The sequence below is a fragment of the Balaenoptera acutorostrata genome, chromosome 20 (assembly GCF_949987535.1).
Source record: "Balaenoptera acutorostrata chromosome 20, mBalAcu1.1, whole genome shotgun sequence".
In the NCBI taxonomy this organism is placed as follows: domain Eukaryota; kingdom Metazoa; phylum Chordata; class Mammalia; order Artiodactyla; family Balaenopteridae; genus Balaenoptera; species Balaenoptera acutorostrata.
In genome coordinates, this window is record NC_080083.1 from 12,136,230 (window position 1) to 12,149,521 (window position 13,292).

Sequence of the window (13,292 nt, forward strand, 5' to 3'; positions counted from 1 at the left end):
TGTTTGAAAGGGAAAAAAAAAACAAACTTGGCATATCATCCTTTTGGTTCAGTTTATCTTATCCAAGAGCTTTTCCTGCTCTGTGCACTTGGAGTCATAGTACTTAGTATAGAGCCTGAGCTCGGGCAGCAAGGAGGCAGATAGACTTGTTGGATACATAAATGTAACTCTGATTGTCCTTGACCTCTGTGACTTCCTGCTGAGGATCTATTGAGCTAGGGAAGGATGGTTTCTGTATCTCAATGAAGAATGCCTATTTCCACTCTTCCTCAAATTGTCTTTAATTGTGTAATTTTTATAGAGCATTATAGGTAACGTGTACATGTTAACTTTTCTCCTGTTCTCATGGCAGTTATAATTATGCTTTGAATTATGCATAACTAACTTACATCTTGGCATTTACGTATTACTCCCACCTCTGTGTTACCAGCATGTGGATAGCATCAGGAGTTTATTTGAACACTTCAAAGAGATGTTTTGGGAGGAGAGGAAAGGAGTGGAGACCAAGGGATCCACCATTACTTAGTGCACCATTGCTCTGGCTGACCTTGAGGAGAGGGGGAGATTAGGTTAGAAAAGTTGGGGGTCCAGATCCCAAGGTTCTTACCTTATTAGCAGGGTTGTGAGTTAGGACTTTCTTTCTTTCTTTCTTTCTTTAATTACAACACTGAAGGTAGCGCTACTTTATTTTTTTAAATTATTTATTTATTTATTTATTATTTTATTTATTTATTTTGGCTGCGCCGGGTTTTAGTTGTGGCATGCGGACTCTTTGTTGCGGCATGCATGCGGGATCTAGTTCCCCAACCAGGGATGGAACCCAGGCCCCCTGCATTGGGAGCTCAGAGTCTTACCCACTGGATCACCAGGGAAATCCCAATGAGTTAGGTCTTTCTACTCAAAATTTTTATCAACAGCCAACTTAAAAGAGTTGTTTTTCGCAGTCCTAGGCTGAACCTTGGTGAGCTGACCTCACCTCTCTGGTGGGATCCTAGTTCCCTGGTCCCTCTGTCTAACCCAGACTGACACTTATTCCTTTTGTTTCTCATTGTATGGGTGCTGAATGTTTAAAAGAGAGACAGTCCCTTTACCGGGACTGTCTCAGCATATGACAGAAGTTTTCCCGTTACAAGCGTCACACGGATTCTGAGATCAGTGCAGCATCAGCAGTGTCATCACGTGAGGTTTGGGTATTACTGTGGGCGTCTGCTTAGAAAAGAACTGTAAGAGGAGAGGCAAGGGATGGCATCAACTTCTGCGGCTTGGGAAATCAAATCAGTGTCTCTGGGTTTTGTGTAGGGGGCACAATCAAATGGGCCGCTTCAAGGGCACAATTTCTCCTCAATCTTATGTTTATCTTTAAAAATCAATGCAAAGTTTCCTTCTGCTCTTATATAATGTTTCTGTTTCACACTTAAAAGTAGTTTCTCCTGGGCTTCCCTGGTGGCGCAGTGGTTGAGAATCTGCCTGCCAATGCAGGGGACACGGGTTCGAGCCCTGGTCTGGGAAGATCCCACATGCCGCTGAGCAACTAGGCCCGTGAGCCACAATTACTGAGCCTGCGCGTCTGGAGCCTGTGCTCCGCAACAAGAGAGGCCGCGATAGTGAGAGGCCCGCGCACTGCGATGAAGAGTGGCCCCCACTTGCCACAACTAGAGAAAGCCCTCGCACAGAAACGAAGACCCAACACAGCCATAAATAAATAAATTAATTAATTTAAAAAAAAAAAAAAGTAGTTTCTCCTGTGGACGTCTGGAGTCCTGCTCCAGGTGCTGCTTACGTGGGTGTGTTCAGTTTGTGACAGTTTATCAAATGATACAATTATAATATATGTACTTCTGTTTTAATTAGAAAGAAAAACAAATCCTCTCCAAATCTACAAGCATATCTGAGCTCCAGGAAAAGCTGCCATGTTTATTCTCTCTTCACTTAACCGCCTGGGTTATGTGCACCTCAGTTCAAAGCATGTTATTGTAGGTTATGAGGAACCATGAAAGGATTTTAAACAGGGTAGACATGGCCTGTTTTGTGTTTTTGGAAGATTACTCAAGTTAATGTCAGACAAAATGCAGCCAGGGGAGCCGCTTAGGATATCTGGGGAGGTGTATGAATGGGCGGTGCTGAGGCCAGAGCCTGGGCAGTGGCTAGAGGGATGGGCAGATGGGGGAGACTCCAGAGGAGCCACACTGGAGAGAAAAAACTGGAATGGCGGAAGGAGCACTCGGAGGCAGTGCGAGGAGCTGTTTCCGGTCCTGCCCCTTTTTTGTGGTCTTGGTCTGTCACCTGAGCCTCATTTTCCTCAGCTGTAAGAGGAGGATACCAGTACCTTCGGGGCCTTCTCCCCCCCACCCTCCACCCCCCATCTTATTGTGGGGACCAAAAGAGGTGCTGTGTGTGGAGGGACCTTAAAAACTATAAGATGCCGTTGGGAATTGTGGTCAGGGCAGTGGTTATATTTTCATTATTGTGGTCTTCTGTAGCTTAGTATAAAAGCAGTTATGCCTTTACTCTCTAACGTGATAAACTTTATTCCTAGCCCACATTCTATAGGCAAAACTTCTTTAAAAATTTCTAGTTAGTATTTAGGTTTATAAATTAAACTTATAAAAATTTGAAGCTTGGATTGAAACAAATAATCACTATTCTAAGTCTTCTAAACTTTCTGTTAAACTACAATGAAGTTAATTTTAAAATTGAGATTACCACTGACTCACTTCTTAAAAGCTTTTTTAGATTTTTCAATGATTAAAGCTGAAACTATCAGTGAGGGTTCTTACCGGCTGCTTTTAATTCAGCTAATTCAGAGAGGCTGCCAGGCAGGGGATGTAGAAACTATTGTGGTGGGTTCCCGAAAACACCAAAGATGGATTTTGTCTGCTTAGGTTTCATAGACATATTTTCAGAGTCCAAGGAGGGCCTGGATGTTCACTCGTCGATGATTCTGCGCTTCCTGCATCGCAACCGGCTCTCTAGCCCCGTCATCCCCTACCCTGTGCTGGACCACTGCAATAACATGAGCACCATGAGGTCTTCTGTTCTGAAGGAGGCTCTGGATCAACTGGTACAAAAAGAAAAGGGTACGTGTGCGGGGGTGGGGGGCGTTCTTGAGAAAGGCGTGATCATCGTTTCTTCCCAGTGTGCTATTTATTGATAGGACGAGCCAATACTTCTCCCTGCTTTTATTTCTGAAAACGTAATAGTGACCAGTTTGTAGCACAAGAATGTGACCTGCTCTGCCTTTCCCCTCCCCCTCTCCTTCCCCTCCCCTCCCTCTCCCCCTCTTCATAACCCCAAGTCTCTGCTCAGGTGTGACTTCAGGAAGGCCTTTTCTCATTACTCTTATCTAACTAATGCCCCCACCCCCGCCACTCCCCACCTTTTGGTTACTACCCCCTTTGCAGGTTTAGTAGTCTGAGTGGTACGTCCCATCATCTTAAGTTGTAGCACTAGTGTTTACTTGCGTTTTTGTCTCTCTGTTCGCTTCATTATCCTTGGCACCTGGAACTATGCCTGCCACGTAGTAGGTACTCTGTGAATAGTTGTTCAGTAAATGAGGGAAGCCACTACAGACTCACTTAGTGACCACAACAAAAGTTGATACTGTGAATTGGCAGGTCCGTGGAACATAAGAAGAGTCCAGAAATAGACCCAAATACATGTGGGAATCTAGTACCAGATATAGTTAGCATTACACATCAGGTTGGAAAGGTGAATTAGCAAACAAGTTGGGTTAGGGAACTGGTTAGCCATTTGCAGAAAAAAATGAAACAAGATTCTTAAGCCACTGTATTCACGAAAATAAATTTCAGATGGATTAAAAAGTTCAACCAAAAAGAAAGCTATAAGAGCTAAAAACCCTGACATGGGAAAACCTTTCTGAGCAGGACATGAAACTCAAAAACTATAGAAGAAAAGATTAATAAGTTAGACTGTATGCAAATTTAAATTTCTGTACAGCAAAAAATATAAGCAGAGTCAAAAGACAAATGACATTTTAGGGAACAAAAGTATATTTTGTAACATTGTGACAGACTCAGTTTTTTTTTTACTAACTCTGACCTTGGGCAATAACTTAATTGCCTTAGTTTCCTCATCTCTAAAATGAATTAATACATAAAAATGTGTAGAAAAGTGCCTGGTTCACAGTAAACAGTCAGTAAATATTACTTACTATGTATGTGTGTATATACATTACATAATGTACATAAAATATATAAATTGATAAGAAGACTCGTGACCCAGTAACAAAAATAGATGAGGGTAGGACCAGGCCATACTCAGAAACACGAGTGGCTTACAAACAAGTGGCTTAAAAAAATCTCACTCATAATTAAATGTAAATTCAAACTATAAGACATCATATTCATCTCTTGGGTGGTTTTGCAGATATATCAACGGATTTGTGTTGTATTACAGTCAGCTCATGGAGCAGTCCTTCTGCTTTATACGCGTTCTCCAATTTGGAAGGAGATTTTAAGGAGCATTTATTTTTCTAGGGCCAAGGTGCCAAGCATATTTCTGCTAGATATTTTAAATGATCTTTTTAAAAATTCTTTGTGAAAGAGATGTCATGATAAAATCTGGTTTTTCTTGCAGAGAGCCCTGGAGATCTAACTAGAAGTCCAGAGATGGACAAACTCAAGTCAGTAGCAAAGTGCTATGCTTACATAGAAACATCCTCCAACCCTGCAGACATTGACAAGATGACAAATGGAGAAACATCATCATACTGGCAGTCAGATGGCAGTGCCCGCTCACACTGGATTCGGTGGGTGCTGTAATACCATTTCTTGAGTGAAAGTCCAAGAAAATTACCCACTTTCTTTCTCTGATCCCATCAATGTGTTAAAAAGTTATTTTTTTAAATTTTAGAATATTTTCTATTTAACTGGCTAGTGTTTTTCTTCTTGTGACTATCTGGAAAGATGCTTTAAGAATCAAGTTAGGACTTCCCTGGTGGCGCAGTGGTTAAGAATCCGCCTGCCAATGCAGGGGACATGGGTTCGAGCCCTGGTCCGGGAAGATCCCACATGCCACGGAGCAACTAGGCCTGTGTGCCACAACTACTGAGCCTGCGCTCTAGAGCCCGCGAGCCACAACTACTGAGCCCATGTGCCACAACTACTGAAGCCTGCACGCCTAGAGCTCATGCTCCACAACAAGAGAAGCCACCGCAATGAGGAGCCCGCGCGCCACAACGAAGAGTAGCCCCCGCTCGCGGCAACTAGAGAAAGCCCGTGCACAGCAACGAAGACCCAATGCAGCCAAAAATAAATAAATTAAAAAAATAAATCTATTAAAAAAATTATTAAAAAAGAAAAGAATCAAGTTAAAGGAATCATGTAAAATTATCTAACCTGGTTCATATATTCATAAATATGGATAATTTCTTTACTTGGTATTTTAAGGGAGAAGATTAGCATTTGACTAATATTTTATGATACGGATTTCAGATCTTTTTCACTAGGTTTTCAGGAAGATTAATATCACAAGGGACATGTACTTTTCTTATATCTGATGTGATTTTACTTCTTAAGATTTTTTCTGCACGTTTAAAAAATTTGTGTGCAACTAAGTTGGCCAGTTTAGTAGAGAAAGAGGGAACGGGGGTGGTCAGGAATCCTGGAGTGGAATTTCCCCCCACCCCCCACAGCACGCGGTGGGGGTGGTGGGTCTTAGTTCCCTGACCAGGGATCGAACTTGTACCCCCTGCAGTGGAAGCACAGAGTCCTAACCACTGAACCGCCAGGGATCTCCCCCACTGGAGTGGAATTGATGATAGTAAACTATGATGAAGCTGCTATCTAAAATTTCACCTGTCCCTTCAGAAAATGGGCTGATTTCAGTTGGTGGAAATAGAAATAATTACCTTGTTTTCTCATAGAGGATAAATATGCTCTTTAGCCATCTATACATGAGGGAAGAATATACCCAGTTCTTTGCATGCAGTTTAGAAATTTGCTTCCTGCCAGGTAAAGGGATTTTGTTAGACTGTTCATATTGTACTTTCTTGCTTGTATTAGTAGCTTAAAAGGAAATAGAAGATAGATCTTGAACTGAAAGGAATTTTAGAAACTTGGGAAGTCATAAGGACTTTGAAACTAATAGCCAGCATTTGAAGTTAGTTGCTTTTAGGGGAATCAGTCTTGGGGTATATCACATGTAAGATCTTAGAGATGGGACTTGTGGGCCCTGCCAGTTCTCAACCTGTATAAACACTTGTAGTTTCTGCTCTCCGTGTTTTCCAGTTTGAAAATGAAGCCAGATGTTGTGCTTAGGCACCTGTCCATTGCAGTGGCTGCCACTGACCAGAGCTACATGCCGCAGCAGGTGACTGTAGCTGTGGGGAGGAGTGCCAGCGATCTTCAGGAAGTCCGCGACGTGCACATTCCCAGCAATGTCACTGGCTATGTGACACTGCTGGAAAATGCCAACATCAGTCAGCTCTGTGAGTCAACCAAGATACGTCTTGCCCTTCTAACTAAGGGGATTGGGAGGGGAGGAAGAAGTCATGTTTTTTGGCGGGAAGACCTCTGAAGTAGAAAAGCTGTTAATTTTCTTTGGAGATCTGATTTGCTTCTCATCATATACATGAAAGTGGTCATTATTTCGCCTATTCAGTGTTTTTAAAAGTTATAGAAAAGCAGTAAAACCTATTTTAATTAAAAATATTTTATTTTTGTTTTCTTATTAGAAAATTAGAAATATTTAGATAAAAATTATTCAAAATCCCACTACCCAGAGATTGTTGCTGTGAATCCGTTGGTATGGATCCTTCCAGACCTTTTCTTATATTTCTGTGTGTGTGTATGTCTGTGTGTATAAATACACACACACACGCACATGTATATATACACATTTTTAAAAATAAAAAATAGGTTTGCATATATATATTTACATATATGTATACATGTCTTTTTACAAAAAATGGTGATATTTTGTACGTGCTCTTTTGTAACTTTTTAACGTGTTGTCTTATCATATATTCATGCACACCTTTATTTAGTGTTGTAAGAATATGCCTTAATTTTAACAAGCCTTTTATTCTTGGACATTTAGGTTGTTTCCATTTTTATACTATTATAACCTTGCTTCACACATAGCATTTTGGAAATAATCACAATTCTGTGATTTCTTTCCAGGCTTATTTCATTCAGGGAGCCGGAATGCTTCATGTTTTGTCTCATTTCTTCTAATGCTTTCCTGGGCCAAAAGAAGTATTCTTACTTTGCTCAAAGGAACTGAGGCCTGGGGAGGTAGAGTCTTTGTGTCTCACCCCTGGGCAAAGAAGTAGTTAAGCTTGTGGAGTAGAAGCTTCCTGTCTTATACTGTGGTGGTCTTTTCTCTAAATTGTGTCCTTTTAAACTTCTCACCTCCTTTCCAACCCAAATAAGAAATTATGACAGCTCTTAAAAGTGAGTCATGCCTATGCCATTTATCTGGACTTGATAATTAAAAAGAAATTCTCACAACTGCTATGAGCCAGCTGCTGTTTCATAACAACATCCAAATTTTGGAACTCTAGGAAAAATTTTTAGACATTTTCTTCCCGTGTATTTAATCAGGATTTTAAAAATGCACTTTGTGTTAATTATCAGAACTCATAAATGCCTGTGAAGCTTTGTGATATAAAGATTTAAGCCACCCTTAATTTTACACATGATTCTTTTGACTCCTTAGATTGGTCAATGCTTTTTTGACAAATTTATTATATGTACTAGCTCCATTGCACACATCATTTATTTCTGGTATCAAAGTATATCTTCAGAATTTTCTTTTCGAAATGTGAATTACTATCTTGCTTTTAGTTGGAAGCCTAGCATTTGCTGAACTGAAGAAGTTAATCCAATACTGAATTTGTTGTTTGCGCTTGACAGATGTCCAGATTAACATAAAGCGTTGTCTTAGTGATGGATGTGACACTAGAATTCATGGTCTGAGGGCTGTTGGCTTTCAGAGAGTCAAGAAGTCTGGGGTCTCAGTCTCAGATGCTTCTGCAATATGGTATTGGTCTCTGCTGACATCTCTGGTGACGGCTTCCATGGAGACAAATCCCGCCTTTGTCCAAACAGTGCTACGCAACACTCAGTAAGTCGCTTTGCTTTCCAGGCTTGTCACGGGGCGCTCATTCTCTAACCCTTTAGGAGAGTCACTGAGCAGCCTTTGATCATCGAGACTCAGTCAACAGCTGGGCCCCAGGTGCCCTGTTGTTTCCTGTTTGTGCCTTCAGCTCCTATCTTGTGAGGGGGTCCCACATGCCATTCCTCTTCCTTATCCACTGGGGAACAGTTGTTCACATTTACATAGCAATTTATATGGGATAAAACACCTTCAGATGCTATATATTATTTACCTACTTATGTCATAAAATGTATCTGTAAAAATTATCCCTGTTTTATAGACAGGGATACGGTGACCTTCCCTGAGGTGTATGACCAGGCAGTGATGGATCAGTTTGAATCTAGGTCTTTGGACCTAGGCCCTAGGTTGAAAGCTCTTTTCACTAAAGAGTCAAATCTTTTCAAGGACACCAAATTAATTTATTTTTAAATGTAGAGTACCTTTGAAAATTTTCTTCTAAAAACTGTTAGGGCAAAAAGACTCAGTAGTAATAGATAAGGCAAAACAACTAGCTTCAGTAGCAATGAAGTATTAGTATTATATGTAAGTTTAATAACTGATAATAGGCACTATTAGTGCAGGCTATCAAAATATCAGATAAAAGAGATAGCTAATATTTTGTTCTGTAGATGTCTTTTGAGATTTGTTATTGCTATTAAATAAAACTCTTCAGCAAATAATACTGCTGGTAGTGCTAGATCTGAAGGGTAATATTTGGCCAGACTCCTTTCTTCCTGCCTGTTTTAAAATTTAAAAAATAAAAAAAATTTCAAACTTAGAGAAATATTGCAAATTCGATGCAAAAAGAAAAAGTGGCTTCTTCCTGAGCCAGTTGAGAGTAATTTGCTAACCTGATGCCCCATGGTTCCTGAATATTTTATTTAGTATGTATTTCCTGCAAATGAGAACATGCTGCTACAACCATCAAAATCAGGAAATTAACATTGATATACATTGCTACCATCTAATTCTCAGATCCCGTTCAAGTTTTGTCCTTTATAGCAAAAGGATCCAGTCCAGAATCATACTTGGTATTTCATTGTCATGGATCTGTAGTTTCCTTCAATAAGGAACAATTCCTCTGTCTTTCCTTGACTTTTAAGACTTTGACACTTTTGAAAATTATAGGTCAGTTATTTTGAAGAGTGTCCTTCAGTTTTGGTTTATCTGAAGTTTCATCATGATTAAAATTAGATTTTGTATCTTTGGCAGGAATATCATAGAAGTGATGATGGGTTCTCATTGCATCCCATCAGCGACACACAACTTCAGATTGTCCTATTACTAGTTTGGTGATGTTAACTTCGACCTTTTGATGAAAGTGGTGTCTGCCAGACTTTTCCAGTGTAAAAGAATTCTTTTCCCTTTGTAATTAATAAATATTTTGTGAGGAGGTACTTTGAGACTATGTAAATATCCCATTCCTCATCAAACTTTATATTGGTATGACTCAAGATTGCTGTTTTATTCCCTGAGTTATAATCCATCACAGTTTTGGCGGTCAGATTGGCCCAGATTTGGCCGATGGCAACCCCTTCAGTCTGGTTCATATGTCCTTTTGATATGTCCTCATCTTCTTGGAACACTTCCTTACAACAAGATATTCCAGGCTTATCTTGAATGTTCCCTGCCATAGTCTTAGAATCAGCTGTTTTGCTCAAGAGTCATGGTCACTCTTAGTGGAGAGTTGTGTTTAGAAACTAAACAAACTAAACTCATTGCTGTTGGAGTGTTGCTTCTCTCAGTGTACACAGCTGGGAAATACATGTTTGTGTGTAAGTAATAGACACATATGTGTATGCACAGACACATTGACACCTATATTTATTTCTATATCTGTAACACTGAAAACTCTGAGTTTATACTTCTAATAAACTCTGATAACTTCTAATTCTAATCCAGCACTACTGTTCATTCTAGTTTTCTCCCTTTCTCTATTTGTAACTCCCTTCTATGATTGTGAGAAACCTGGCTCCCATCATCCCTAAAATATTTACTTATTTAAACAATCCCGCTCTAGATAACCAGTCTCCCACCTCCCTGGCCCTTGCCTGGACACCCTCCTCACCCTCTTGGTGCTTGCATTCCATGCCAGGCTGTCCCTTTGCTCAGTACCCCACTCCAATACCTCACTCTGGGCCACCATGCACCCCACCCACCCAAGGACACACGAGTGCCTACCTTGCACAGCCCTACTTTATGGACTGAATTTTCAGGAAGGGGAAGAGGAAAAGTTTTCTACCTTATTTTTGTGAAGCTACGCCACGTTGTTGAAGAACGGATATGTCCCTAAACAGTTGTAATAGTTAATCGGCAATGGTATCTTCACTCCTAACTTTTAAATATCAGTGACCTTAAAACTATTCTAAAATTTAAAAATTATTTTAAAAAATCAATGAGGAAAAATAAGTAAGAAAAAAATATTATGAAACAAAAGTGGAAATAAATTCTGTAAATCCTTGCATGCCACTTAGGTGCATTTGACCTTGTTGATAGACTGTATGTTAGTGTAGCTGCCCTACTGATGCAGCTCATATAGAGGGGACAAGAAACGAGAGCAGAGTGGAAGCTGACACAGTGTTAGCCTTGCTGTTTTGTCTCTGTTGTGAAATGTAGAAATTAAATAGTTTCAGGGATTCCCACTACTATTATCATAAAATGACTATCAAGTGTAGAATTTTGAGTGACTTTTTCTGTACCTTCACGTTGTTCATGGTGCACTCATTGCCTAGCACAGTTGCTGGCACAAGTAGGACTCAGTAATATTTTGTTGCATAAATTTATTAGATGACTGCTGGTCCAGAGGAGGTAAAGCTATAGTAAAAGGAGATGAGAAAAGAGAAACATTAAGGCAGACTCTGAGGTAGAAAGGCCAAGAAACACAGGCAGGAATAGAGAAGGTGACAGGTGCTGATATGTTTAGGATAAAATAAACATATAATGATGCATCTTTAGATACAAGAGATCTGAAGATGAATTTTTTGTGTGTGTCACAAACAGCTCTGCCCCTGGGGTCAAGTTTTCTAAGAACCCAGGGTTTTTCTGTAGACATATGTCTTTTGCTCATACTACTTAAAATGAACACTTGCTTCCAGGGGGTTGAATGAGCTTTTATAGAGGGAAATGGAACTCTTAAAGAAAAAAGAAAAGAAAAGAAAGAAAACCCATTAAACTGTTTAGCACCAGGACCCCTGCAGGAAAAAGGCTGATCTGTGTTATGTACCAGGTTCTCTGTGGGAACACTGTCTGTTTCTTGATAAGGGATTAATCCAAACAAGCTTCCAACAATTTTTTTTTTGGTCTAAAATTGTATTATTAAGTTTATTGTTTGCCAGGGATTGTTCTGATTGCACATTTTACACTCCTAGGAAGGCACTGCAGCACATGCCTCCACTCTCCCTCTCACCAGGATCTACAGATTTCTCAACTTTCCTGTCTCCCAATGTTCTGGAAGAAGTGGACAGCTTCCTCATAAGGATAACTAGGTAAAATTAAGGTTGATAAGGGCTGATGGGTGATAGAGGGCATATGTGCTCGATAAGTCTTTTTTGTTTTTTTAAATTTTAAAATCTTTTAAAGATTTTTTTTTTTTAAAGAATCATTTGTAGTGACTGAAGAGAGTGAAATAACGGTGCACCCATGTAAACTCCATGATCTAGCAGCACAGCTGCCCTCAGGAATTGGGGGTGGGTGTGGAGTAGTCCTCGGATTCAGCTAGAGCAGGGGTCTCAAAGTCCAGAATGCAAAGCCTCTCAGTTCCCTCACATCCCCAGCCCAGCACCTGCTGTCTCCATGCACAGGTCTAACAAGCCTGATTGTCCGTAGACCTGGGAAAGGACACCCTGCTAGCTGTTTGAGGGGTCGCGTAGTGTGGGGACACTCAGCTCTGTCATAGTGAGCCCTGTTAGAGTACAAACCAGGCCCTGAGCCATCTAGACAGGGTTTTTTCTTTTTTGGCCACACCACGTGGCATGTGGGGATCTTCGTTTCCCGACCAGGGATCAGACCCATGCCCCCGGCAGTGGAAGCACGGAGTCCTAACCACTGGACCGCCAGGGAAGTCCCCATCTAGACAGGTTTAAAAGTTTCAGTGTAATATGTTTAAAAAAGCATATGTGATGTGGAATAGATCTAAAATATGTTATTGGTGCTTGAAGGAATAAGCCTTAACTCTCTGGCCAAGCCAAATTATTACCCGAGGCTTCTTCATAGCAGGGGTTTATTGCAACAGCTTATTTATTTTTGGTTTATGAAGTTTGACTTATTAAAGTTGATAACATTACTTAATACTTATAGGTGAAGGTTACAGGAGTGAGAATTTAATTTCCTGGTCCTCTGGGTTGATTTAGTTTTTCTTTAGGCTGTCTTAAGGATTTTGAAAAAGTATTTCCGGTAAACAGAGAAAGCATATGGCAGGTTGATTTTGCTCATGTAATCAGTTACACAGAGTTTGAGCTGCCTGGATTTTCTCATAGTTTTAAGAAGTGAAGTGTTTTTTGTTCTTTGTTTATAGCTGCTGTTCTACTCCAGAGGTGGAGCTGACTCTTCTGGCTTTTGCACTAGCAAGAGGGAGTGTTGCCAAAGTGCTGAGCTCCCTGTGTACTGTCACTGGCCACCTGGACACACACTATGATGCCTCGTCCCTCATCTCATCCATGGCGTCAGTGAGGCAGAACCTGCTCCTTAAATATGGTAAATGACCTCGGCGTGATGCACACGTCATAAAACCATCACCAACGTGGGTCTTCCCGGCATCTTCTTATCTTTTTGTGTAGTTTGTGGGCTCGGTCGTTATAGTTATACAGTGATTTCTGGAAGAGCGTATCTTCTTTGGGGTTGGTAGGGAGAAGGGAGATGTTGGTTCATTTATGGATGCGTTAGCAGAAGAGGCTGAGTGTTCACTACGCTGTACTCCCAGGAGTTACTGGCCTAATCACTTAGGCTTGGTGGCCATTTGAACACAGCCGTCTTTGATAAAGTATGGGAGTGTCTCATGGTGTAGGTCAAGAGGTTGGGAAGTTGGAGTACCTCTCATCTGGAGGAGGGAGGAAACTACCCCAGACCCAGAGCAAAGGATCCTTGTCTTGGAATCCATCCCTCTGCATCCTCGTGATAGTTTATAGCTGGTTGGAACCACATATATGGTCATACATACATGCCTGCCACCACTT

The 13,292-nt window shown here is 40.7% G+C and overlaps 1 protein-coding gene across 2 annotated transcripts in view; it reads left to right on the plus strand.

Annotated features, from left to right (window-relative positions):
- ZZEF1 (zinc finger ZZ-type and EF-hand domain containing 1) overlaps positions 1 to 13,292 on the plus strand; it is a 115,598-nt gene that overhangs the window by 17,878 nt on the left and 84,428 nt on the right. For both annotated transcript variants that reach the window (XM_057536293.1, XM_057536294.1), the window contains exons 3-8: positions 2,883 to 3,077; positions 4,597 to 4,768; positions 6,249 to 6,448; positions 7,878 to 8,088; positions 11,490 to 11,606; positions 12,635 to 12,813. In XM_057536293.1, the coding sequence (XP_057392276.1) occupies positions 2,883 to 3,077; positions 4,597 to 4,768; positions 6,249 to 6,448; positions 7,878 to 8,088; positions 11,490 to 11,606; positions 12,635 to 12,813 (1,074 nt within the window). The remainder of the gene's footprint in view (positions 1 to 2,882; positions 3,078 to 4,596; positions 4,769 to 6,248; positions 6,449 to 7,877; positions 8,089 to 11,489; positions 11,607 to 12,634; positions 12,814 to 13,292) is intronic.